This window comes from Crocodylus siamensis, chromosome 15, assembly GCF_052110815.1.
Source record: "Crocodylus siamensis isolate JL-2025a chromosome 15, ASM5211081v1, whole genome shotgun sequence".
Lineage (NCBI taxonomy): Eukaryota > Metazoa > Chordata > Crocodylia > Crocodylidae > Crocodylus > Crocodylus siamensis.
This window is the reverse complement of record NC_143409.1, coordinates 18,880,250-18,906,422: the sequence shown is the minus strand read 5'-3', so window position 1 is coordinate 18,906,422 and position 26,173 is coordinate 18,880,250. Positions and strand designations below refer to the sequence as shown.

The following is a 26,173-nucleotide window of genomic DNA, read 5'->3' as shown; positions in this document are numbered from 1 at the left end:
CTAAACTCTCTTTTTTGTTGTTTTATTTTGCTTTCTGTTTTGCCTGAAAAACTGGTAATTACAGAGGCATGTAATTTTAAATTGCACAGAAGCAAGTGAATCAAATGTCTGTCGGGGTTTGGTGGAGCCAAGACTTTAAAACAAACTTTAGCAAATGTATAGTGTCAAACCTCCTACTATTCCTTTCTTCTTAACCTCCCCATCATTTCCAAACCCCTCACACTCCCACCACCCCCTCCACCCTCTCTCAGCTGCTTGTTTTCCTTCTGAAAATGAATTGTATTTTGCAGGCTGGAATAAAACATAAAAGGTTTGAATTTTTCCGTGGGAAATGTGTATATATAAACACCTTTTTCAAATAACTTGTCCCTAATTTAAGATGGCTTAAAATAGTTCACCTTGTGTTGGCTTACATGCATGGGCCACTTTGAAGCTAAATTGTATTAAGCGTTAATTTTTCCAGACTATAGGATTCTTGTTCTGTTTCTGTTCAAGTACTCTGAATACTTTTAATGTCTTGCTCAATACTTACAATGAGTAAGAAGTTTTAAGGATAGTAACCTGCTTACATATATGAACTTAATTGCTATCATCCACATCCTGGCTGCCCCTTTTTTAAATGTATGTAAATGGTGACAGAAATACAGATTGTTTTGGAATTTCTGCCTTCCAGTTATTGCTTCAGGAGTACAGTATACAGTGAGATGTTACAGTCACTTGGGTAGGGATCATGATTTAGTCCCATGATAGCAGCATATATCTGACTACTGAGAACTGCTTTTTCTTCTTTTTTGTTTAATTAAGCAACCTCTTGGAAATAAATTTGTGGTGAATTCTTCTTGTCAGGAACAGTCAAACTAAAAGATAATCCTGATGACCAGCATTTTATTAAAATTACCTTATAGGATAGATACATTTTACTTTGTAATAGTCAGTTGTAGAAGACTAACATGTAAAAAAAACAAACAAACTAGTTCATTCATGGTAATGACTGCAGAAGTCATACTACAAATCCATTGGACCCTCTTTTCAGTCATTCAGATATTTCATTGCTGAAATTATCCATGGTTGGTCTCTGCCCAGGAACAAATTCATTTTGTTAAGTTGTAGGGAGGGTGCAGGAGTTGAGCTTGCATTCAAACTTCAAATGAATATATGAAGGTGCAAAGCATGAATACCGCGTATTCAGGATGTCTTTTTGCATTCAAATAGGTTTTTCAGTGTTCTCTGCTGCCAGGCTTATAGTGATTAAGGATTTCTCACCTTGCAGAGCATATGCTACAGAGACTTGCCATTCAGAAAGCAGCTGGTCTGCATCTGCCTTACAGAAACAAAATGCTGGGCTTGAACAGTGTAGGGTGATTTCTGTGGTGGGGGTCATCATGCAAGTAAACCTCAAGATAGAGTGGACTGATATGTTGTAGAGGCTTCTGTTTTCCAAGGACATTTTTATTATTACATATATGCTTAGGTGAACAGAATGGAAGTACATGTAAATATATACAGGATTCATTGCTGTTCCATGGAATGTTACCGGCAAGGGAAAAAAACCTACAAAACAAAATTAACACTTCTGCATTCTGTTTTCTTTCTTTTTAGATATAAATATTAGGGCATGTGTTTAAATGTTGCTGCTACAGCCCACAATCAAATTGTGAATTTATTTGACTGTAATTGAGCAGTCGTGCAACTCATTTTAGTGATTCCTGGAGGATACAAGCCCCAGAATACACTTTATTTTGCAATGAGAAATGTGATGCTTTTTATGAGTTGGGGTTTATACAAGATAGCAACTATTTCAAAAGAGAAATTTATCTAAACTAGGGGATCCTGTGATTTTGCTATGGAAACGCCAGGCTCAGAATTCTTTGTGGGCAAGATTATATAAATTGATTAGTGAATTTGGATGTTTAATCAACACTTGTCCTTGCTGTTGTTTCATCCTCCAAATTCTGAACCCCCATGTTCTGCAAATGGGACCTTCTGAAACCCTGGGGTTTAAAAGATCACAATTTAAAGGAGTAATGTGAAATGGATTCTTAAATTAGATTTTGCTAGTTGTCCTGTTCTGGTATTTAATTCCTAAAATAGACTAAAGATTTCTTAAGATGATATCTTTTATTGGACCAACTGTGTGGTCGAGATATAGATAAGCTTTGCAATGCAAGGCAGTCTTCTTCAGGTCTGAGCAGAGCAATTCAAATGGAGCACAGTAAAGAGTTTTAGGAGGGGTTGAGAGAAACTTCCAGGAGTGGCAGACACATAATTAGTCAAAGAAAAAAAATTACTGGATGATCAAGGCCTATCAAAAGGGAGGAGAGGTCATTCTCACCTTTCATGTGTGGAAAGAATTCAGGAGTCAGGAAAATAATTATTAAGTACTCATATCAGTATTTTGTCCTTGGTTCTTAATGTCTAGCTAGCTTATGAATTTTTCCCAAGTTTGTCTTTTGAAGATGTTAGGTCTATTTTTCCCTTGAGTATGAGGATAGTGAGGACAGAGGAGGAGTGATTGCTCTGCAAGAAATGTGTGCATCTCTCTCCTTTTATATTTTTGTTATTATATTATTATTAATCATCCCAAGCACAGGAAAAAGCTGTGATCTACAGTCAGGCCCTCAGATACCACAACATCTGCTCTGAGGAAAACACTTGTGATGCCCACCTGACCAGCCTAAAATCTGCCTTTAATGCAAGGACACTCCCATAGAGAAATAGACCATACATTTGAAAAAGCTATCCAGATACCCCAGAGTATCCTGCTACAATACAAAAAGAAAACCACCTACAACCACACACCTCTCGTGCTCATCTACCACCTCACACTGGAAGAATCAGAAGAATCATTGAACTGCGTACAGTATGTACTTGACAAAGACCAGACCTTGAGAGAAATATTCCCAATGCCTCTGTTCCTGGTTTTCAAAATGTTCCCTAACTGTATCCCAACTCATCATCTGAAGCAAACTTGCCACTGCCCAGAAGACATTGTGGGACACAGCCTTGCCTTGGCAAGAAATGCTTAACTTGTCAGCCCATCTCTGCCATTACTATCAGCGGCCTCCATAACAAAACCATCAGAATCCTACCTATGCTTTTCCCAAAAGGTGATATACCTGATCCAATACACCAAGGGCCCTCGTGACAACTGCATAGGTGAAACTAAACAGCAACTGTATGCTAGAAGGAGCTCTTGTGGAAAAAAAAAGACACTTGCATCATTAGAAGCACATTCCTCACAACAACAACTTGCTCGCTGACCATACTATGCTCATACTTGAGAGAAATCTAGCTACATCTTTAGAAGGTGAATACAAATGAATAAGCAGACTGGAAACTAAGAAATTTAAGACAAAACATTGATATGTTTTATAGCACATTATAATTTTCCTGACTCCTGAATTCTTTCCACACATGAAAGGTGAGAATGACACCTCCTCCCTTTTGATCAGCTTGTTTTCTTTTTGCTAATTATGTGTCTGCTGCTCCTGGCAGTTTTTCTGACCCCCTCCAAAAGCTGTTCTTTACCAGGCTGTTTTTGGCTTGTTCTGCTCAGACCTGAAGAAGAATGTCTTACATTCAAAAGCTTGTCTAACTGTATCCCAACCATATAGTTGGTCCAATAAAGAGATCACCCTAAGAAATTCTTGCCTCTTGCATAATTTCTGGACCATGGCGGCTACATCGTCGTTCTTGCTCTAAAATAGATCGTACGTTTCACTATTTTTAAGTTTGTATTGCAGTTGTTAGTAAAACTTTAGATTTTTTATACAGTTTTTGTTTTCTACTAAGGTTTCACATTTAAAACGCTTGTTATTGTGGTCCTGGACCTTATTAAAATCCACATGCCAAGAATACTATGGACCTGAAACACAACCTTGATAGGGATATAGCTATGTGGTAATTGATAGTATATATAGCTGGTGTGTTGGTTGGTAATCAACGTCACTTTTCAATAGATGTGTCTCTTCTTGAAAAATTCAATATGTATTCACAGAATTATTGCAAACTTTTTATATAACAAAAACCTAAATAACTTTTGTTGACACCAAAGCAGTTTTATTTTGAAATATTGAGACTGTCTTATGCCACCAAAGGAAGTCTTTAATAATGCAACCTTATCCCCTGTTGCTTCAGACCCCTTGGCAAATGCTTATCTTTACACATAAATAGTCTAATAGAAGTCAACAGGAAGTAAGTTCTGGACCCCCTTGAATACTCTTGGGATCAGGGCTTTACTTAGTTTTATACCGTTGTGTAAACATCAGATATATTACCTATATTATTCAGTGATTTTTTAAAAATTAAGAATCAAGCCTTAGTGTTGCCTCTCAGTACATTTGCATTTTATATATTCTTTCTCTATATGATTTTTGTGTGATGGTCTTTTATTCCGTATTGAAAGTTGCAATTCATTCTAGCTGTAAATTTGCATTTTAACCCAGGAAATTTGCATTTTAACCCAGGAAATGTACATTGCGTGTATTCTAAAATAAATGCCTTGAAAATCTCTTTAGTCTTTTTAACATTATTAGGAAAGAGCTTTTAACAGTTTTGAAATAGCTGTTCAGAAGTCTGAAACAGTGTATTATCCATTAACAAATGAAAGGGGAGTCGCTTCAGAAATAGGATCTCATTTTAGCAATAAATAAAATTAATATTTTTCAGCCTTAAAAGTGTATATTTATAACAGTGTAATTTGCGGTTCACTAAATCTTTCTGGCAGATTTATTTCATACTAATGCAAACTTTTGTTAGGAGGTCATGTAGAACAGGAAAACCGTTACCTGTGTAGAAAGTTGTTCAGATGAGTTGTTTGCTATTTCTCACAATACACACACTATTTCTCATTAATCTGTTTCCTGCCCACCCCCGCCCCACAATCTTGTGTGTTAAACATGTTGGCCTCTACCATTATGTTAAATGAAAATGGGGGTTTTTTTGTTTGTTTGTTTTTTTCTTTGTTTTGAGACCTGATCTCATGCTGCACTTTGGCGGTGGGTTGTTGTTGTAACCTGCTATATTCAAAACCTTAAATTAAAGTTAACTGTGTGTTATAAAATTGGTTCTGCAAAGGAACCTGCTAGTGTGTTTCTACTATGGATTTTGGTAAAGGTAAAATAAGGAGTTCCTGGTATCTTGATCAGGTATTGTAGAATAATTCTTTTGGTATTTATTGCTATCTTGAAATGTAATTTTATCGCTAATAGCAAAAATTCCTAGCGCTAAAGCAGCCATTGTGGAACTTGGATTAACTGTAAACATAATTTACCTTCTGGAACAAACAGTTCTTGCTTGACAGTGAAAGATTTTTCTAGTCTTGAAATACTGCTATATGGACTACATTCAAATAAGACTTGTTGAGATTTGAGATTTCCTAGGTAGCATTTATAAGTATTTAATGACACTTTTTTTTGTCATAGTTTGTGAAATGCTTTTAGAAAATTCTAATTTTGTGAGAGTGCCTAAGTTTTTTTTTAAAGAATTTCATTGTGTGAAGATACCTATATTAGTTTAGCGAATCTGAGAATTCAAATTTAGTATTAATATTAAATAAAACATGCTGAAGGCTCATAATGTCTTTTGAAATTCCTTTGCAAATATTCAATATATTGCAAAATTCTGATTTAAGTTGCAAAATGGTGTTGTTAGAGGATTGGGAATTGGGCTGTCATAATAATCTTATTTTCTCACATGATGTAACTTTTTTTTTGTATGGTAGCACTAAAACATGCTCACTTCAACCCTTGTCTCTTCTGAATTATTGGTGTTTACCTTGGGTGTGTGAGATCTTATTTTTTAAAAGTTTCTTTGAAGCATTTTCAGGTATAATTTTTCTATTTTCAGATAAAAAGTGCTGAGTTTCAGTGGAAATCAGTCTTGCTAATAGTTGCAGTGGATGAGTGTTATCCCAAATAAAGAAAAAGACTGTAGTCTGGAAATATCAGATTCTTTAACTCTCCATGCTCTTTCAGTTGTTTCACTATGTTGCAAACTCAAAATGAAAGGAAATAAAATTTGGAGTAAAATGTAAAAAATATTACTTTAAAGTAAGCAAGTGTATTTTGTATTTCACAGTTCATATTTTTCTGGTTAATAGTAATACTACAATGAACCATTGGCAGATTTTCTAGAAGTGACTTCCTCTTGTTGCTACTATGTCTACCACTCATTCCAGAAAAAGAAAAAATAACTAGAATTGGTATTCCTTACAGGCAGAACTTTCCTGCACATGTGCATGTGCACCCCCCCTCCCCGATTAATTTACCAGGAAAAATGGTGACTCTTCAAAAAATGCCCCACCCACCTTCAAAAAACAAACCTTAAATTATACTGCTAAGCTGATTTGAAACAGAATCCAGAAATTTAAAAGTTCACTTTCATAACCAGTTGCTTAACCAGTTAAATTTTAATCCATTTTTCAGCCCTAATGAGTAAATTTGTTTTTAATGTGTGTGTTTGGTGGTTTTTTTCTTGTGTAGACTGTATTACAAAAGTACTTGCAGGTCACCTTGCTTTCCTATGTCCGATTGGGATTTGAATGGATTTGTGAGCTAAAACAAGATTATAATCCTAACTAGACTTGTAAAATTACTTGAACCTGTAATGGGGCCTGAAAGTTGGAGGGGTCTCTCCCGTCGTAGCCCATTTGGGTTGAAGTTAAAGCATGAGGATTGTTTTTTAGTCTGAATCGGCAGAGCAGCATCAAGAGAACATTTGTTCCAGGAAATTTCCATATGGGAAGTTGCTTACCCCAAGAACCAGATGGGGTCACTGATATTCTTGTCAGTTAAGTTTGAGAAGTTGAATCGACAACAAGGGAAGTATCTCCTTATTCCTTACCATGAGGCAGCATCTGCTCACCGTTGCCCTTTTCTTTCCCTGGGCCAGCAGTTTCATCACTTTATCTCCTACCCCTGTGATTTATGATGTCTGAACCATCTTGGTTGGCTTTTTACTAGAAGTGGACCAATACATCGGTCTGATATCAGGTCAGCACCAATATAAAGAAAATTGACTATCAGAAAGTGGCACTTTTTTGCATGATGTGGCTGATAAACGCGCGCAGCTGCAGCACAGCCCAGCAGCATGGAGAGTTGTATCCAGCTGGTAAGCCTGTTGTGGTGGGAGGGGAGGGAAGGGACGTGGGGGGCAGATCAAGGCCTCTGTGGTGAGAGAGGGAGTGGGGCAGGGGCAGGTGCTGCCCATCTGAGGTAGGTTGGGGCACAGGGAGGGGGGATTGGCCTGTGCTGGTGCTTGTACCCTGGGAGGGCATGGGGGTATGTGCCCCCCAGATTTGTGCAGGGTGGGCTAGGCTGTGTCTGTGTCTGGGGCCAGGGCTGTGCCGGGCTCTTCCCAGCAGGGGTGGGCTGGCTTGTGCTCAGGGCAGGTGGCAGTGGCGCTAGGAGGGGATTTGGGGGGGCTACAGAAAATTTTGGGGTGGCTGCAGCCCCTCCCCATAGCCCCCCTCCCAGCACCGTTGCTGCCTGCCCTGAGCACAGCTTGGCTTAGCCCTTGGCTGCGAAGAGCCTGGCGCACCACAGCTCATGCCCGCAGCGGCAGCCCGCCCTGCCCTGCACTGATTTCGCCCCTCCCCCCCCCCCCAATGCCTTGCAAGGGTGCATGCAGTGGTGGGAAATGCTCCCTGGACAATGGCTCCGTCCCATGCCATCCTGCCACGACAGGGCAGTGTCTGTCCTAGCCCCAACCTCTCTTCCTCACTGCAGGGGCCTTGATCTCTCCCGCTCCCTCCCCTTCCACCACAACAGACTTACCAGCCAGACACTACTCTTCAAGCTGCTAGGCTGTGTATTGGAAATCGGATTGGTATCAGCTGATACGCCTCCATAAAAATCGGTTATTGGTATTGCCCTCAAATCTGTTGGTGCATCCCTACTTTGTACCTCTTCTCTCTTGCCATAGTCATCTGTTGTGAGGCTAAGGAAGTGAAGGACTAGCTAAGAAAAGTCACTGCTTTTCAACCCAGGTGCTGAAAATATTTTGCTGGCTTTTCTCTTGTGTTCTCATGTCATTTTTTTGTTTAGCTCCTAAATTTTTTCTTTTGTGTCTTAGAGTTGGCATGTTGATGTAACACTGATGGTTCAATAAATGTGTCAAAAACAAGCATTTCTTTGGTGATAACTTTAAAAAAAAATTATTTTATTGGCCCAAGTATATAATTAGGAGAGACACTGGACAAACTGGCACAAAGTGCTCAAAAGCTTGCCTAACATCTTTTCCAACTCTGTTGGGCCATTAAAAAATATAGCCAAACCAAATATAACCTCCCCATTCCCCCCCGAAAACCAACAAAAACAACAACCTCAGACTTTCTTTGTCTGTCTTAGTTCTTTTTCCTTTGTCTTTTAATATTTTTTCAGTTTCAGTTCTGCCCACTTTTTCTACTTGAGTTTTTACCCTGTCTGACTTTTTGCTAACTCTGTTCCATTTTTCTGTCCCTACCCTTGCCCTTTCTGTGATATTGCCGCAGTTTTTCCTTTGTTCTAATCTCTTCCATCCTACCTCCCCTTTTCATGGACACCTTTACTCATCTATCCTGAAAGTAGCACATTCTTCCTTAACCCTCTTGGTTATCAGAGCTGCTTTAGAAAGAAAGGGGTGGGGCAGGGTGGTAGCCTGGAGGAGCCTGTGGATTGGCCTGACAGATTCTGCATCCAGATAATGTATTTCTTAGAGTATTTGGTTACTAACCAGACTTGTCCAGTGTAGTGGCTCTGATCCTATCAGATTTCAAACAGGATGCTTTAAGAATATTGTATTTTCATTTGTGTTTGGAGGTGGGGAAGAAGGAGAAATGTCCAGCAGTGAAGACAGCAGCTAAGAGGACCATGTTTTCCACATGCCCTCAATTAAGACACTCATCCTGTTTTTGGAAACCAGAATGTAGAAAAAAAGCTTTTTCTCATGGCCCAGAGTGAACTACATGTGGCTGCTTGCTGGCTCACAGCCAGTTGCTGGCTCTTCAGGAAAAAGATACCATATTAACCTCTTCACAGCCTCAGCTGAATTGGCAGTAGCTTTTCACTGCTCAGTTAAAAGCTACTGTCAATTCAGCAGTGGGTGAGAGACGGTGAACTGTGGACTTTGCCCCTGTTGCTTTCTAGTTCAGAGAGAAGTGATAGCTATTGCAGCACCACATCTCTGCTTCTGTTCTGCTCTAGCAATGAAAACTAACTTTCCCTGCTTAAGACTTGCGCCCAAAATTTTGGAGGGCTGATTTTTGGGAAAGGGCGCATGTGGTTTGTCAGGGGTTGTCAACCAGGGGTATGTGTACCCCTGGGGATACTTGGGAAAGCCCTAGGGGATACTTGTGGGCAGGCGGGGATGGAGCACTACCACCCTGCACTGCCACCTCCCTAGGAACAGGTCTGGGGTGGGGCAAGGGCAGTTGTGCCCATCTGTGGGCTGCACAGGCGGCTGGCCAGTTGGACATGGGGCGGGGTGGGGAGGATAGGGGAACGTTGCACATGGTGGTTGTGGCAGCCACCATCCACCACCCTGTGGTGCCACTGCTCTGCATCCAGCTGCACATCCCTTGCCACCCCTCCCCACTCCATTTCCAGCCATTGGGAGTACACTTATTAAAAAAGGTTGAAAACCGCTGTGGTATGTGAATAAATACAGTATGTAGTTCCTATGTCAACGAGCTCACAATCAAATCAGCTTAAAAAACATGCTATAGGGTGCTTTTGTGAAGAATAATGTGGAAAGATTCATCTTTGGTGCAAGTTTTAAAAAAGGGGGTAGCTTGGTGATCGAGGAGGAGGAGTTAATTAACTGTTCTATTTATTTGCTATATGTACTTTCTTCGGTATTAGAATTTTGATAACTGAAGGATGGTCTGACTTAATTGAGGCTTCTGCATTTCTCTACTTTTACTAGCAATACATATAAGAGAAACAGATTGTAGCTTTGTTTCTGAAGTACTTGGTTGAGGTGCTGTTAAGTTGAATCTCATTCCCAACAAGTAGCTGAAACAGCATTCAGTGGGCATGATGCACTTTGCCTGGCAAAGCAATGTTTTTATCTGTAAAGTGTGTTACATCATTGTTTAAAGCAACTTAAATAGAATCATGACAATATCAAAATCAGTGAGCATTTAAGGAAGTAAACAGTTTAATTTTAAGTTTATAGACACCTTTTGAGCTCATCTCAATCTCTGTTGATGATGCTAATTACACTGTTTATCAAGTGAAAAAGTGTAGGAGGTGTCTCTTGACAAAGAACAACAATAAAGCTACTTTATTGTAACTAGAAATGAGTGGCAGGTTTATAATGGAACAGACTAAAGTTTACAATTGTTTCAGAATCATTTTATTATCATATTGATGAAACATGGAGACTGAAAATACCCAAAACTGTTTTGTTAAACCTCTGGTCACTTATTTTCCTAGTGAGTGAATTCAGAATATGTCATTTAGCTATTTGCTCACATGTCCATATATCTTTATTTATGTGTCGGGTGTGGAGTTGTGCATGTGTTTTGTTTTTTTTTTGGTCAGGTGAAATGTTTACTATGTAAGCATTAAGTACCTACTATTTTTGCTATTTTGAATACCCTTAAAAACATTCCATACTTTGATGTAATCTCACTTACTTCTATTGAAAAATGAAAGCGTGATTTCATTTAACCCTAAATTACATTGCAGTCCAGAATCTTTCAACTTTTAGTGACTTTCAATACTGACAGCAGCAGACAAGTGACTTGGTCAGTTTTCGTTACTGGTATTTCTCTCTCTGCATCATGTTTCTCCTTAATAAGTATCTGTTCCATGCTGAACTCTAATTTTTAGAATGTATTTAATAAAAATATCTAGATTTTCATAAGCGATTTGTGATTCTGGTTACCTAGGTACCCAAGCAGACACAGAAGGGATCTTATTTTCAGAGAGAAAGTATTTAGTGAAAATCAAAGCACTGAGATTGGCAGTACTTGATTTTTGAAAATCTTAGCCTTCATTGTTCTTTATTAGTGTCTGAAAAAATGCACTTTGATCCATGACTGTTTAAATGTGATACCTTTGGTTTAATGCAGGGGCAGGCAAAATGTGGTCTGTGGGCTGGATTCGGCCCACAAACAGATTTGATCTGGCCGGCAGACAGGCAGCTGCCAACTTATTGGATCTGGCCAGCAGGTTCCAGCTGCTGTGTATTGCTGGGCAGACGGTCAGGGCTGTTTTCGCTGCACTGGTCAGGTGGGTGGTACTGCTTCTGCTCTTGATGCAGCAGCATCAGCTGCTGGACCCAGTTGGGGACTTCCACTGTGGCAGACAAATGGAGGTATCAGCTGTGGGCGTAGCAGGCAGGTTCTGAAACTCAGACTTGGAACCTGCTGGCAGCACCCAAGGCTGACACCACCACCCAACTGTCATGGCAGAAGTCCCCATTTGGGTCCACAGCTGAGCATCAGGGTTCCTGGTGAACTACAGCTCCAGCCAGGTTCTGGAGGGAGGGGGAGAGACAGAGGCAGAGAGAGATGAGCAAGTCACCAAAACTCATTAAGTGGCCCTCAAGCCAAAATAATTGTCTACCCCTAGTTTAATACCTGCTTTTGGCATTTGTGTTGTTGTAACTCTAAAAGATAGAATTGATGGTGTTTTGTATAACTTTGTTTTACAGTCCCAGAAATCCTGGATAGAAAATACTTTCACCAAGAGGGAATGTGTGTATATTATACCAACTTCAAAGGACCCCCACAGGTAAACTAGAATTTATAAAAGACTTCATCACATATGATTTAACTACTGATACAGAAGGTTATTGAACTAACTGTTCTTGAAACGTGAATGTCATTGTCTTTTAATCTATAAAAGGGAAACCCTGATTTTCTCAGTTTTGATGCTTAAGGTTTGTGAGACCTTTCAGACTTCAGTGGAAGTCCTCGGACATTTCCTAATTTGATCATGTTACCTTCTTATCTTTGGTCCCGGTAGCAGGCAGAAATGGTTTATGTTATTTCTTGTTGCACTCCTCTAAAGAATCAGAAAGCACTACAAAAGTGTACTTTAAGGGACTGATAGAAGAATAGTGTGCGAGAGCCAGCGGGGAATGCATTTTCATGCTGAAGATGTGGTGTCTTGGAGATGGGGAGAAATAACCTGGCAGTGTTGCTGCAAGTGATAAGGAAAGCTATGTGGGGGAAAAAAGAACACATAACAAGGAAGAGAACAGAATCCAAGGCTGAGAAAAGCTTGCTTCCAGAACAGACAATTCAGATATCAGAAAGTAGCATGAAGTATATCATCCTTCCCTCATTCAAACCCTCTAGGAGACAAATATCAAAAGTGAAAAGATAAAAGGAAAAGTCAGAAATGGTAATGAAGTGTCTAGAGGTGTTATGGGAATTAATTATGATGAAAATATTTTTAAGCCCAATCATATTCAAGAAAACATTTGAATGTGAAAAGGTATGATTTAGGGCATGTAAAACAATAAAATCGATGCTTTTTTTAACTTGATCTCTAATAATATCTAAACAAGATATGTGAAACTAAAAAACTTTCAGCTGAAAAGGTTGTGTCACATCTGGAACATCTTTTGTGAGATTTGCAGGTGTGGAATGCCATAAAGACAGGTGTAATTTAGCTGGGTTCTTAAAAGAGCTTAACGCATTGTGAACTTTGTTCCTAGCATCTTGCTGACTTACATGGCCATTAAATTCTGAACTGTGAATAAATTAAATCTTTTGTTATGTCATGTTATATGGCAATTTCTTCCAAAAAGTAAATGTAAAATATCTGTTATTTCTAATACTAGTGACAGTCCATAATAATATACTGTACAGGATCGACAGCAGCATGAATTTTATTTCCTGGAATATTCAAGTTGAATAAAGGAAACTGACTGAGTAAATACGTTAGTCTGTGAAATGCATTGCAAATTATTCATCACATTCCTTGGAACCATAGGACCCTGGGAAGCTTTTAGAATTTATTACCATGATAGGATTGAGGCACATGGAAAGTTTGCAAATGTAAGCAGTGTAATTAGGAAGCTGTTAAAATTTCCAGAGCATTTCAAAAGGAACAAAATGATCGTTCAGCACTTGTTTCAAAGTTTATTGTATAAGTGAATTTCCACATTTGGCCAATTGATTTAATTCTCCTTTGGACTTTTAAAAAATATTTTACTATAGTTGCTGAAATATGCATTAGAGAGTAAAATGTAAGGAAACCATGTTTTGGCTGTTTTGTTGAAGTTATTTTGTTTAGCCCGTTGTATATGTCATTAAAAAAAAAACAACAACTACCATGACAGCTACTTACATTGAATATAAAATATTCAGAAAAAAATTTATATTTGAATGTAGCCTCCAAAGATGGCAAAACAAAAATGTATAGCTTGCTTGTATACTTCACTGTACTATCACATTCTTTTCAGTATTATACATTGTACTTTTTAGTGGGCATACACACAATTTATTTTTAATTTAAGTTTTATTTTATTGAAAGTTGCCTATATGTTAAGCCACAAGGTACAAAAGTATAATCTTTATCTTTTCTGTACCATAAATATGTTAATCTTAAGAAACTGCACAGTAAGAAAAGTTGAAAATAAATGTGTTTGGTGGAAAGTTAGTCACACATTTTCTGTATTGATAATATATTTTAATGTAATCTTCTGTAGGCACTATAAATGTTTAAAAATTTTAAAATACAAGTTTGTTTTTTTTTCTTAGATGTGTTCCAGGATGTCAGATTTGTCAGCAGCTTGTCAGGTAAGTAGTTCTTTACTTGTTTTTAATAAAAATGTTCATGGTTTTGCCCATTATTAGTCAGATGGACTACAATGTTTTAAAATATTTTTATCAATATTAAGCATTTCTGAACAAGGTAGTCTTTAAGGTGCTCCCCTACTCTGCCTTCTATTAATATTACAATATGAGTACACATGTAAGTCTGTACAGAATACAACCTCTGTGGAAAGAGAAGCTGTATGTAGTATGCAGGTGATTGTCCAAAAAATTGTATAGGGAAAAGGTAATTTAGACTAACATCCGAAGTAATAGTTAAATCTTGGCTGATGCTTATGTTCTGGCTACTCAGGGCTGCGTGAAGTTTCAGTCACTGATTCGATCTGGTGGAGATTTGGCCTGATTCAGCGGCCAAATCCAAATAGAATCGGGAGACCCTTTAATCTCTCCAGATTGGATTGGAACCCTCTGAATCAATTCGGAGAGATTCAGTGATTCAGACACAGCTTTAAATGTTTTTTCTACATATCTCAACGTACCGGGCAGCTTGTGAACACTGCAGTAGTGCGGTGGATGGAGCATCTCATGGGAGCGTGGGTGGGGGGGTCCCCCGTGCACTCGGTGGCAGACCCAGAAGTACTTCTGGTTAACTTCTGGGTCCACCATGGAGTGCGCGGGGGACCCCTGTCCCCCGGCTGGCCAACTGGTGCCTCCTGGGCCTTGGGGGTGGACACCTGGGGTCCCCCAGTGACTGATCGCTGAGCCAGGAACAGTGAGGCGGGTGGGGGTCCACCACTGAGCACGTGGGGGCCCCCCTACACTCCTGTGGGACACGCCATGTGCCCTACCATCTCAGTGTTCACGAGCTGCGCCTGGTACCTTGAGGTATGTAGAAAAAACATTTAAAGCTGTGTCTATGGTCAAATCGCTGATTCTCCAATTCAGCATTGAATCTTCAGATTTGGATTTGGCCGAATTGAATCAGGACAGTGATCGGAATCAACTAATCTAATCACTGTCCCCCAAACAAGGCTGAATCCGAATCGAATACAGCCCGCTTTCCACACCCCCACTACTCATAGTATGATTTGGCCCCTAGTTTACTGCTTGTTCTGTGTGGTTTTTAAGGTTCTGAGTGAGACACATCAGCATTTTATGTGATTCTTATGAATCTGTAGTCAACTTTTGCTCTGTTATCAGAATTTCTTTTGTCTGAAAAAAAATTAGAGGTATGAAGTGAGATTTTGTGCCACATGTCATATCTGTTATGAGGGTTGATTTGTTTCTGTTTTGTCAGTCCTGATGCAAGAGACTTATCCAAACGTTTTCTTCTAGATCGGTGTAACTGAATTTTAGAAACTTCCTTTACAGGTGTACAGAAATTTACAGGATTTACAGAAATCTTTAATTTCTTCTAATTATTCTATTAATTCAGGTTATATTTTATTACAAATAACATCCATCAATCCTGTGTAGGTGCTGCTGTGGTCGATTGGTCAGGCAACATGCTTGCTTTACTGCAAGTCTTGCCATGAAATACTCTGATGTGAAACTGGGTGAAAATTTGAGTCAGGAAATAGAAGAATGGTCAGTGGAAAAACACACAGAGCAAACTTCAACTGATGCTTATGGTGTCATAAACTTTCAAGGTGGCTCTCATTCCTACAGAGCTAAGGTATGTATATATGTATGCAGTTGAGAGATGTTGACCTTAAATCTTGACATTTAGGCTGCTTGCAGATATTACAAAACAAAACAAAACAAAACAACCCCCCCCCACATTTTACTGGAAGCAGCGTGTTACAGAGACTGCAGAGCTGGGTCAAAGTATAGATTGGGTGCTTCAGTGGGGCTTTTTTTCTGAAGTTGATTCAATCAGCTGTTATATGAAGTGCTAAAAAGCCCCCAGTAAAGCACCCGATCTGTACAGACATTGGGTGAGCTGTGTCCAGCTAACCCAATGCCTCTTCTGGGCATGCTCTGGGCTCATCACAGGAGCATGCAAAGTTTTGAAGTAAAGCACTGTTTTGTTTTGGTTTTTTGTTTTTAATTTTTGTTTTTAATGTCTTAAAAATTTCGTAGTAGGAAAATGAAAATCCCTTTATGTATGTTGTGACATAGCTGTCTCTCCTCAGTTATCTCAAATTATTTCTAGTCAGTATGTGTGCATGTGCACATGCATACATGCACACACACTTAACTGTAGAGCTTCCATGTGACTATTCGGGCTGGCTAGCTTTGTTGATAGGACTTGTAAGCAGTAGAGGGTGGCAAGCTTAGGGCAAAAATTTCATAGTTAAAATGAAATTTCATTTGCAAAAATGAATTGCTTCATGCCATTTTCCCATTGGTTAAAACTGTATGAAAATTTTATCTATTTAGGTATGTTGCTTGTTCATATTACTGCTGTTATTGTTAATACATCCTGTGGCGGGCCAGTAGGGGGCACTCTTGCATTGAGCCACCCACCTCACTGCGCCTGACCACCTTCCAGGCTCCGAGTGCCTCCCTAGGGGTGCCTCACGTCTGTCTGACCCCCTTCCTGGAGCACACTTGCTAGCCTGGGGGTAACGTAAGCTGCCACCACCCCAGGAAGGGACTGTCTTGGTCCTTTGTCCTCAGGAAAACACCTGCCTATAATAGTCCAATGGGTACTCAACCCAGTACAGGCACTTGGGGCACTTCCCCAAGTCGGGGCCAAAAAGGAAAGTCCCTCTTAGTCCACATACCTAAGGGGCCTCTTAGGCATAATTTAGACCTGCCCCTCAGTAAGTCTCCTACACTGGTCACAAAGGAGAACTTTATTGATTACAGGGGGTAGGGTGAAAATAGGGTACAAGATGTAGCAATATCATAGAAATCCCATAGAGCAAAACAGTTTGGCTGAGGTAGCCTTTTGGTCATGCATCTGAGTTACTGCCAGCTATATATCCAATCAGATCTCAAGTAGCTTACTCACAAGCATCATCCAGAGGCTGTTGGAGATTCCCTCTGGAGGCAGGCCGTTTCTAGCTCATGAGCTATGGGGGAGAGAGCCAGTTTCAGATGGTAAGGCTCCTCTCTGAGTCCCCCACCTGGCTGCTGCCCCCTCCTTGTGGGCAGTCTTAACTTATATAGCCCCTGTGACCTCATTCACCCAATCCAATGGAGGCCAGCACCTGTTGGCTGTTGGCCAACCAATTTGAAATACATCACTAGTTGCAGGACAGACTCTAACCCACCAGGTAGCTGATACCAGTCACATAGGCAGAGGGAGCAGGTTTTCCCCCTCCTTCAGGAATGTATCCAGTTCAGGTTACCTAAAGAGATAGGGTAAAGGTGTGTCTCCTCTGCTGGGCCCATCCTAACTAAGTTGTCACAGGGCAGAGATTTTTGGGGAGAAACAAAGGTGGCTTCCTGCCCCACATCCATTGTGTAATCTCTTAATAAATTTTCAAACTATAAAAGTGATGGAGCTGGCAAGTTAAAAAAAAAAAAATACTGGCTTGTAGATGAGGTGGTCTATGGTATCGACACTCACCCAGTGGGAATTTGACCAGGTAAAACTTGGTTTCTGTTGCTGCCTCTTCGTGACAATGTAGTTTATATTAGGGATGTATTAGTAGTTTGTCTGATGTACTGTCTTCTCAGTTGGTCTTGGTCTTCATGTTCTTCAAACAGTATTTTTACTTAACTTGCTCGCTTTGGTATTCTACTGAGAAATAGCATACTGGTAAGTTTCTTTGCCTTTTAAGGAATATGAATGGGAAGGGAAAACAGAGGTGATCCTGTTTGTTCTACAGTTATCTTTTTATATATTATGTATAGATGTAATTAGTTGTATTTTGCCAGTAATCTAGTTTTTCAAATGCATGGCAATTTTGTGGAATATAGTGGCATTGGGAAGAAATTACATCACCTATTTGCAGTCCGTGGAGCTGGTCATCCTCATTCGGTATATTCTGTGAGCCTTTGAAGAACCTGCAAAAACTTATACGTGACCATCAGCTGCATCTGCCATGCTTTATAAAGTGAATTATACCACTGTTGTTTTAATTTTGTGGTCCTGTGGGCTGTATGAGTGGTGCAGGGTGCTAGTCCATGCACAGCCAGATCTGGTGCACAGGGTCAGTCCAGTGGTGTGATCTGGCATGGTAGCATGGCCATGTGCACTAGCTCAATCCTTTGTGATGGATTCAGCTGTATGCTGGCACACTCCAGTTCACAGGTCCATGTCATCCAGCTCATGTAGTCAGGTAATTTTGCCAGCAGGGGAGCTGCAATTAGTATATCTGCTGCTCCCCCATTGCCAAATTTTTGGACCCATGGGGAGACTCAGGAGTTGGATCTGGCCCATGGGCTGGAGGTTGAATACACATGGATTATACTTTGCTATAGGCCAGATAAGCATCTATTTCTGTTTTCGTATTTCTTCTTTACCAGTTATGGTTTATTATGGGAAACCTATTTATGGTTTATGATGGAAGCCTTCTAACTCAAACTTTTCCATGTTTCTTAGTATGTGCGATTGTCATATGACACTAAACCTGAAGCCATTCTGCAGCTTATGCTTAGAGAATGGCAGATGGAGCTGCCCAAGCTTGTTATTTCTGTACATGGCGGAATGCAGAAATTTGAACTTCACCCACGCATCAAACAATTGCTTGGTAAAGGTCTTATTAAAGCTGCAGTAACAACAGGAGCCTGGATTTTGACTGGAGGAGTGAACACAGGTAAAGAAATGTAAAAACCTGTTTACTTCAAATAAGTACAAATTAATGTATGCACTCTTATAACAAGTTTAACTCATGAAACTCAGCATATTTCATGTCTGCCTAATTTAAGGAATAAAATATTTAAATACCTAAAATGCTTGGTAAAGTCTGTCAACTTCTAGTCTGTTAGAAAGCAAATACCTCGAGCACTTGAACTTGCGATGGTATACTTCACAAATTTGGAATTATTATATAATATGAGCCTCACAGCTCTTTAAAGACATGAAATATTATATACCTGCTTTTGAAAGTGTTGGATGAAAAGCGTCACTTCCTTATTTTCTCTTCTTCTGTTCAGTGTTATGATCAGTAAAAATATTAGGAAGTGATTCTGTCTTATAAATCTAGCATTTATTCTGTGATATTATTAAATCACATTCTTTGTCTTTACTATGTTTTGAACACCATGCATTTACAACATCTATTAAAGGATTTCTTAGCTATTAATAGTTCAGAATAACTAGCAAATTCATTATAATTGATAAATAATTGATAATTAATGCTGATTAGACATTGTTTGTTTTGAATGACCAGGTGTTGCAAAACATGTTGGTGATGCCCTCAAAGAACATGCTTCCAGATCATGTCGAAAGATTTGTACTATTGGCATAGCCCCATGGGGAGTGATTGAAAACAGAAATGACCTTGTTGGAAGAGATGTAAGAACAAGTTTGCCCAATTGAATTAATTATTTTATCTGATGGATCTGTTGAGATCAGTTTTAAAACAAGCTGCCTTACTGGCTTTGTGAAATTGGACTTGCGCTATTTCTGCTGTGAGTAGTAAGCTGGGAGCTGCAAAGGAATATTGCTGCAAAGTTACAAACACTAATTCAGTAAAGGAAAGAGATAAACCTACCAAAGATGCAATGCTAAGTAGATTACTTTAACTTCTACATTTTATTCCTCAATTTAAGTACAGGTGAAATATTTTACAAAAGATTGTGAATGTAAATTGTCTGTATTACTACACTAGCAAAGACCAAGAAATAAACATTTCTAGGATGACAATTCAGGGAAGTGTGTATGTGTGTCCAGAAAAGCCACAGATTGCTGCCTCAGGTTTCCCAGAACAAGCAATCTTGATCTGAAAACAAATATGAGAAACTTGCAGATAGTGGAAGCTTTCTCAGTAAATAACAGAACATGATAATAGAGTAGCGCAGACGATGTGAAAAGTGCCCAAAGGATTTAGAAACACAAATCCCACTGTAAGTTAAACTTATATCCTGACTCCCTTTGCTGGGGAGACTTTCAGACATACTGAAGAATCACCACTTTTCAGAATTGAAGAGCGAAGTGGATTTAAAAGCAAGAGGTGGCTGGTAGAGAAATCTTCCCAGTAAGAGGTACTCTTTTGTTCCCTTTGACAGCCATTTACCCCATCGTTGGAGTAGGAGGTTCAGATAAGGAGTGAACTTAATAGAGAAGCACTCCACTGTACCTAATCATTTTGTGGCATGAACTAGAGCTGCTTTCTTGTAGTGGGACCAGGAAGCTTGATTGTTCTGTGTTAAGGTCTCCATAGTCAATACTGTTGTGCCTGAGCAGAATTTTAGCAAAATAGAAAATCTGGCACTTGAAGTAGAAGTTTTTCTTCTTCCATAGGTGTCATTAGTACAGTGCTGTATAATTTAAAGTAGAAAATTATGTGGTCTAATTTACATTTTTTTAATTGTCATCTTGCAACTGAAGTCTCAGCTTTCCAAAAGGGTCTTCCAATTATAATGCAGCTATAATAGCACACCCAGCTTAATAGGAGTCTTCATTGACTCATGAGTTTACCTTTTACTATTTTCTCCCTGTCTGGCTATGAATAACAGAACAGGATTTTAATTTACAAGACACCTTCTTTGTCTGTTAGACTTACGTGCATAATTCCTGTATGGTAGAGTTGCAAAAACAAAACCAAGAAAGCAGCTCATACTGCTCTTCTAAAGGAGTTTTAAGGTCTTGGTGGTGTCTCTATTGATTGTGTCTGGACCAAATCGGTAAATTGGTGATCGATTTGACTCTGCAAATCATGCCTGTTGTGTGTTGTGTTCAGGTGGTTGCTCCATATCAAACCCTGTTAAACCCTTTAAGTAAACTAAACGTCCTAAATAATCTCCATTCCCATTTCATACTGGTGGATGATGGAACAGTTGGAAAATATGGAGCAGAAGTTAAGCTGCGAAGAGAACTGGAAAAAACTATCAATTTACAACGGATCCACGCAAGTGAGTGGTTCATATGTCAGTAATTTCCAGGACACTTACATAAATAAACTGTGTAGATTTCAAATGCCTATTTATGCTAATATAGTTATTTGGGGGGTAGAAAGTAAAGATCTTCCTTGTTTGCTTAGATCTACAGTTTGTTTTTACTACTTTATTCTTCATAATCAGGGATCCTGGTTTTCTCTGCTAAATTCCAAATTCTCTGATTAAAAAAACCCAAAATTCTCTGATTTAAAACCCCAAAATCTATCTTTTTCCGCGATTAAAATGAAATAATACTATTGGTCTATCTGTCTATATACATAAAGAGATAGATTGATATAGATATATAGAGAGAGATCAATATATAGATTAGGGCTGTGCGAAGTTTTGGTCGCTTAATTGATTCAGCGGAGATTCTGCTAGATCTGGTGGTCGAATCTTCGAATCCAGATCTAACCAGGAGACACTTTAATGTCTCTGAATCTAATCAGAACCTTCCAAATCGATTCGGAGAGATTCCATGATTCAGACAGATGCAGCTTTAAATGTTTTTTCACATAACTTAAGGTACCAGGCGGCTCATGAATGCTGAGATGGTGGAGCGGATGGAGCATCCCATGGGAGCGCAGGGGCGGGGTCCCCAGCTCACTCAGCAGTGGACCCAGAAGTGGATCAGAAGCACCTCCAGTCCACTTTGGGTCCACTGGGGAGTGTGTGGGGGGTCCCCCTGCCCCCTGGCTTGGTGACTGGTGCTTCCTGGGTGTGGGGGGCTGTGGGGGGGACCCCCCATGCGTTTTGTGGTAGACTCAGAAGTGGACTGGAAGAGCTTCCGCTGTGGGATGCTCCATCTGCCCCACCATCTCAGCATTCATGAGCTGTGCCTGGTACCTCAAGGTATGTAGAAAAAACATTTAAAGCTGTGTCTATGGCCGAATCGCTGATTCTCCAAATCAGTATGGAATCTTCAGATTTGGATTCCGCTGAATCGAATCAGGACAGTGATCCTAATCAATTAATCAAATCACTCTCCCCTCATTTGGGCCAAATCTGAATCAAATACAGCCTGCTTCGCACACCCCTAATGTAGATATAGATCTGTATACAAAAACAGATATCTGTATGTGTATCTAGATATAGGTATCTATAGATGTGCGTGTATGTGTGCGCGCGCGTGTGTGTATTAGTTCAACACAGTGTTTTATCGATGCGTTTACGACTTTAAAGCAATCTGAAAGCCTACAAGTGCCTCAGTCATTATAATGAAATAAATTCTAAATACTTATATATTTTGGCATTTGATTTTGCGCTTTTTTGTCATTGAACATCAAACCTTCTCTGCCTCCTTTTGCTCACCAGGACGCTGGGTCAGCTGCAGTTGTCCCTCCCAGCTGCTTTGTGGTGCTGAGCAGCTCTGATATACTGTTGTCTCTCACTCCCAAGCCACAGCCCCCGCTAGATCTCCCATCCCTGCCAGGGCCCCTCACTCTCAACCCTTCAGGCCCCCATGCCTCCCCGCTCTGACCTGCTGCAGGGAGTCCCTGGCTGCCAGGGTTATGGGACCCAGTGGCTGCATGCTGCCTGCTCTGTGGGCACCAGCCACAGCTGCCCAGCAGCATTCGAGCCCCAGTTGCTCTGTGTGGGAGGCAGTGGCTGCTGCAGCTGAAGTGGAGCACAGAGCCCAGCTGCCACCACCAGTGGGCAACTTGCCTCAAGTGGAACCGAGCAGAGCCTGTGAAGGCCAAGGGAGGATGCGGGCTTCATGCCGCGGGGCTCAGGGCTCCCTGCCCTGCTGCCCTCCGCCTGGGGGCTTGTGTGGCCCAGCAGATAAACCCCAATGGAGGAAGGGGGAGCAGGACAGATGGTGTGGGGCTCCCTGAGACTGCACATAGTGGTGGGGAGCTGGCCCTCCCATCCAGCCCCTCAGATGAGCTGCCTGTTGCTCTGTTCATTTTCCTAGCTGGACCTTGCAGCTGCGCATTCCTATCCCAGCCCTGAGCACCGCTCCAACTGGGCTGTGCCCCCGGCTCCAGCTGCCAACCCTGCCCCACTCCCTCTCTCACCATGGCCACCGCTACTTCAGTCTGCGCACCCATGCCCCCTGTGTTGCCTATACTTCCCTTCACTGTCTACCTACCTGTAGGCAGTTGAGGAGCTGCTTTCTACTGCTTTTTGGGTATATTGCTGACCATGTGCATGTGTGTGCACACATGCACGTGGCACCCCCTGCGCCCCGCTCCCTCCTCCCCCCTCTCAGCCCCAAGCAGCCCCTTGCATGTTGGAACTTGCCAGCTTTTAAAGGACTAAATCTGTGTTTTTTGGCCATAAACAGAAAACCTGGATCCCTGTTTATAATCTTCCCAGTTGCATGAAGTGTGACAAGTGGCTGTGAAATTATGTATTTTGTTTGCTTTTTCTCTGGAAACAGTTTATTGCACAACATTAGAAAGAAAGAAAAGATTTTTTTTTCTGTAGCAGTTAGAGTTCTCCAAGGGAAGGCTTACTTCAGTATTTCCCAAATTATGGGGCATGCAAAAGGATACTTACTGGGGGCCAGGGGAGGAGGGACAGGGACACCGGCAGATAATGGCAGCAGTTAGCAATCCACTTCCACTGCCACTGATTCCTATTGATTACCCTCCAGTGAGGGAGGATTGGCAGTGATGGTAGCTGAAGTAGGGGGTACGAGAATGTGCGACTTGACTACGGTGGGGTCATAAACCTGCAACGTTTAGGAATAACTGGCTTACCTAATTTATAAAAGGCTCTCATAATCTTTGTCTAAATAATATGTTACAACTCTTGTATTCTATTATTAGTATGGTTTCTCACGCAGCAGTAAGAGTATGCTGTCTGTAGGTGTAAGCTGTTCTAGAGATTTTCTGTGAATTAACTGTACTTAACATGTCTGCTAATCAGCATTTTAACCTTTTCCCAACAAACGGAACATGCTGAATCTAGTACAAATGTAAAACTAAGTTCATATGATTTTGTTTAAAAATGCAGTGCTAAAATTCATTACTGTGCTTCCAGTTCACTGTCTGACTTTTCTTTAAATTAGGAGAGGTATATGTAGCTAGTGTATCATGTGGCCATACTTAATATTAATCTCTTGAACTCTGGCTTTGTGTGGGTTTTCCAGCTTGGGCAATCTACATTTTATTTTTAGGGGAGCCCCTGACTGCAAACTTCTATGAAGTTTTTTCTTAAATACTTTGGAGGTATCCTACCAACTTTAAAAAGCAGATTAATTGTCTTTGGGGATCTCTGATATAAGCTATTTTTAAATCATAGCTTGCTGCTTTAGATTACAGGTTTCCCTCGCTTTATGCGGGTTCTGTATGTGTGAATTGTCTCTCATGCAATGACTCTCTTTTTATACCAAAAATTTGTTATACGTGAGGTAAATTCACTGTTATGCGATCAGTGTGGTGGAAGCTCACAGTTAGTTGCTTTGTGAGATGCATTGTGGGAGTGACATGCACCAAAATACAGTCTCTTGTGTGGATCTGTGCTCCTCGCTCGTTGTCTGCAACACGCGTTTCTGTAGTTACTATCCCCATTATGATAGTGCCCTGTGCTTGTGTGGACTGTCTGCTGTTGGTGAGGACCAGAATTGTCTTGTAACAGTGGTAGAAATGGGTCTGGGGGTAAATACAGTCGAGGTCTTGGAGAGTTCCCATATTTGTTGCATTGTAAAGTGGGTTTCCTTCATGCAAATTTGAGTTATGCGCCATTTTCCAGGAACACATGTACAGCATAAAGCAAGAGAAACCTGTACTACAATACAAAAAAAAAATCTATCATTAATTCCTGATTTTATTTTATTTTTTTAAATTAGTGAATATCCCCAATTGATTTGTTGCAGGAGCTAATCACTTTTTCCCTTCACCTGCCCTGCCCTGCCCCCACAATCATTTTGCTTTGTATTTATCAGGGATCTGGGTTTTCCGTTTGCTATGTTTTCTTTTTTAAGAAGAAAAATGGGGTTTTCACTTTGCTGGCTAGCGGAGTTCCAGCCTGCAAGGGGCTGCGGGGAGCAGGAGGAGGGCAGTCAGGCAGGGTGGAACCATGTGCATGAGCAGGACAGGGCCATGAGTGGCTCGTCTGTGGGGCTGGCTCCTCTCCATTGCACTCCCTCCTTGGGGGAGGGAGGGAGAGGTGGGGGCAGGCTGCCTGCTGTGGGCTCGGGGCTCCCCACCCTACTGCCTTCCCCCCCTGGGGTCTTTGGGGCCCAGCGGGTGAGACCTGGTGCAGTAGGGCAGAACACGGCAGGGAAGCCCGGTGCCACTGCCATGGCAAGGTGCCCCCTGCCCATCCAGCAGCAGCTGGGGTGGCAGTGCAGATTGTGCCCCCTGCTGTTGTGCCCCTCCATCTTTATTTATATTAAGTAACTAAATAACAACAGCTATGGAGCCGAGCCTGCCCACTGTTCTTCTCCCTGTCAGTTGCATGCAGACCGTACTTTCACTTTTGCCCAGCCAAAGTGAAGTTTTAGGCCTTACCCTTACCATGTTTCCTTGCATATGATGGGCACACCAATTTACTGCAGGTGACTTTTGGAAAAAAAACCCTGTTTTGTATGTGAGAGAACATAGTATACAGCAGGGGTGTCAAACTTACCTGGGACCCTAGGCCAGATCCAGACCATGGGGCTACTTGTGGGCCAGATCCAAGCAGAGTGTGAGTGCTTCCACAGTGGCCATCACAGGGGCAGGAACCATGCAGGGGTGGAGGCAAACCAAGCTTGCTGCTGATGGCAATGCCCAGCATGGCTAGTAGGCCCAAGTTGCAGTGCTGGCCAGTGGGTGGTGATCTGGGTAAAGAGGCTCCACAGACCAAATCCAGGTCCTGGGCCATATGTTTGACATCCCTGGTATATAGTATTATGTACTGGACTTACAAACTGGCCATTTCTGGCAAAATTCCCCTGATTTCAAAATATGCCAGTGGCCCCGTAACGAGAGTAGAATATTTGGAACCATTGCTACTAGAATATGCTTAAAGCTCTTTAAAATGAGTGTGTGCTTATGCTTGGCATTTTTTCCCCTAAGGTATTTGTTGTGCACTTAATCAGTACCAATATTACTACTTGTAACAAGTTAATTTTTTAAAATTATAAAGTATATATTTTTTATGTCTTCCTGATCATCAGCAACTTTGTTATAGAAGTGGACCAGGTATCCATGGGGTAGCATTTATTTTTTTGAAGATAGTCCCAGTGTGGGTGGTTGGGAGGCAGCCTACAAGAAGAAGCCAGGAAAAATTTTAGTTGAGGAAGAGACTTTGCTTTATTACTTATCATGAGAGTGTTCTTTTGTGATGCAGTGAAAGGTTAAGGTTCACCTCTTATTGATTTAGCAACTGATATAACATACTGTGAGTATTAATATGGTTACTTAAAATAATGTGTTTAAGTTGCATATTTGTATTCAAATATAAAAAAGACCTCAGTTCCTCTGGCATAGTAATTATGTGCAAGTAATAATAGGTTTTTGGTGTTACTGC

At 40.8% G+C, this 26,173-nt stretch overlaps 1 protein-coding gene across 2 annotated transcripts in view; it reads left to right on the top strand.

The window, feature by feature from the left end:
* TRPM7 (transient receptor potential cation channel subfamily M member 7) overlaps positions 1–26,173 on the top strand; it is a 110,801-nt gene that overhangs the window by 28,828 nt on the left and 55,800 nt on the right. For both annotated transcript variants that reach the window (XM_090028146.1, XM_090028147.1), the window contains exons 2-7: positions 11,641–11,720; positions 13,700–13,738; positions 15,191–15,389; positions 18,213–18,426; positions 19,003–19,127; positions 20,515–20,686. In XM_090028146.1, the coding sequence (XP_089884272.1) occupies positions 11,641–11,720; positions 13,700–13,738; positions 15,191–15,389; positions 18,213–18,426; positions 19,003–19,127; positions 20,515–20,686 (829 nt within the window). The remainder of the gene's footprint in view (positions 1–11,640; positions 11,721–13,699; positions 13,739–15,190; positions 15,390–18,212; positions 18,427–19,002; positions 19,128–20,514; positions 20,687–26,173) is intronic.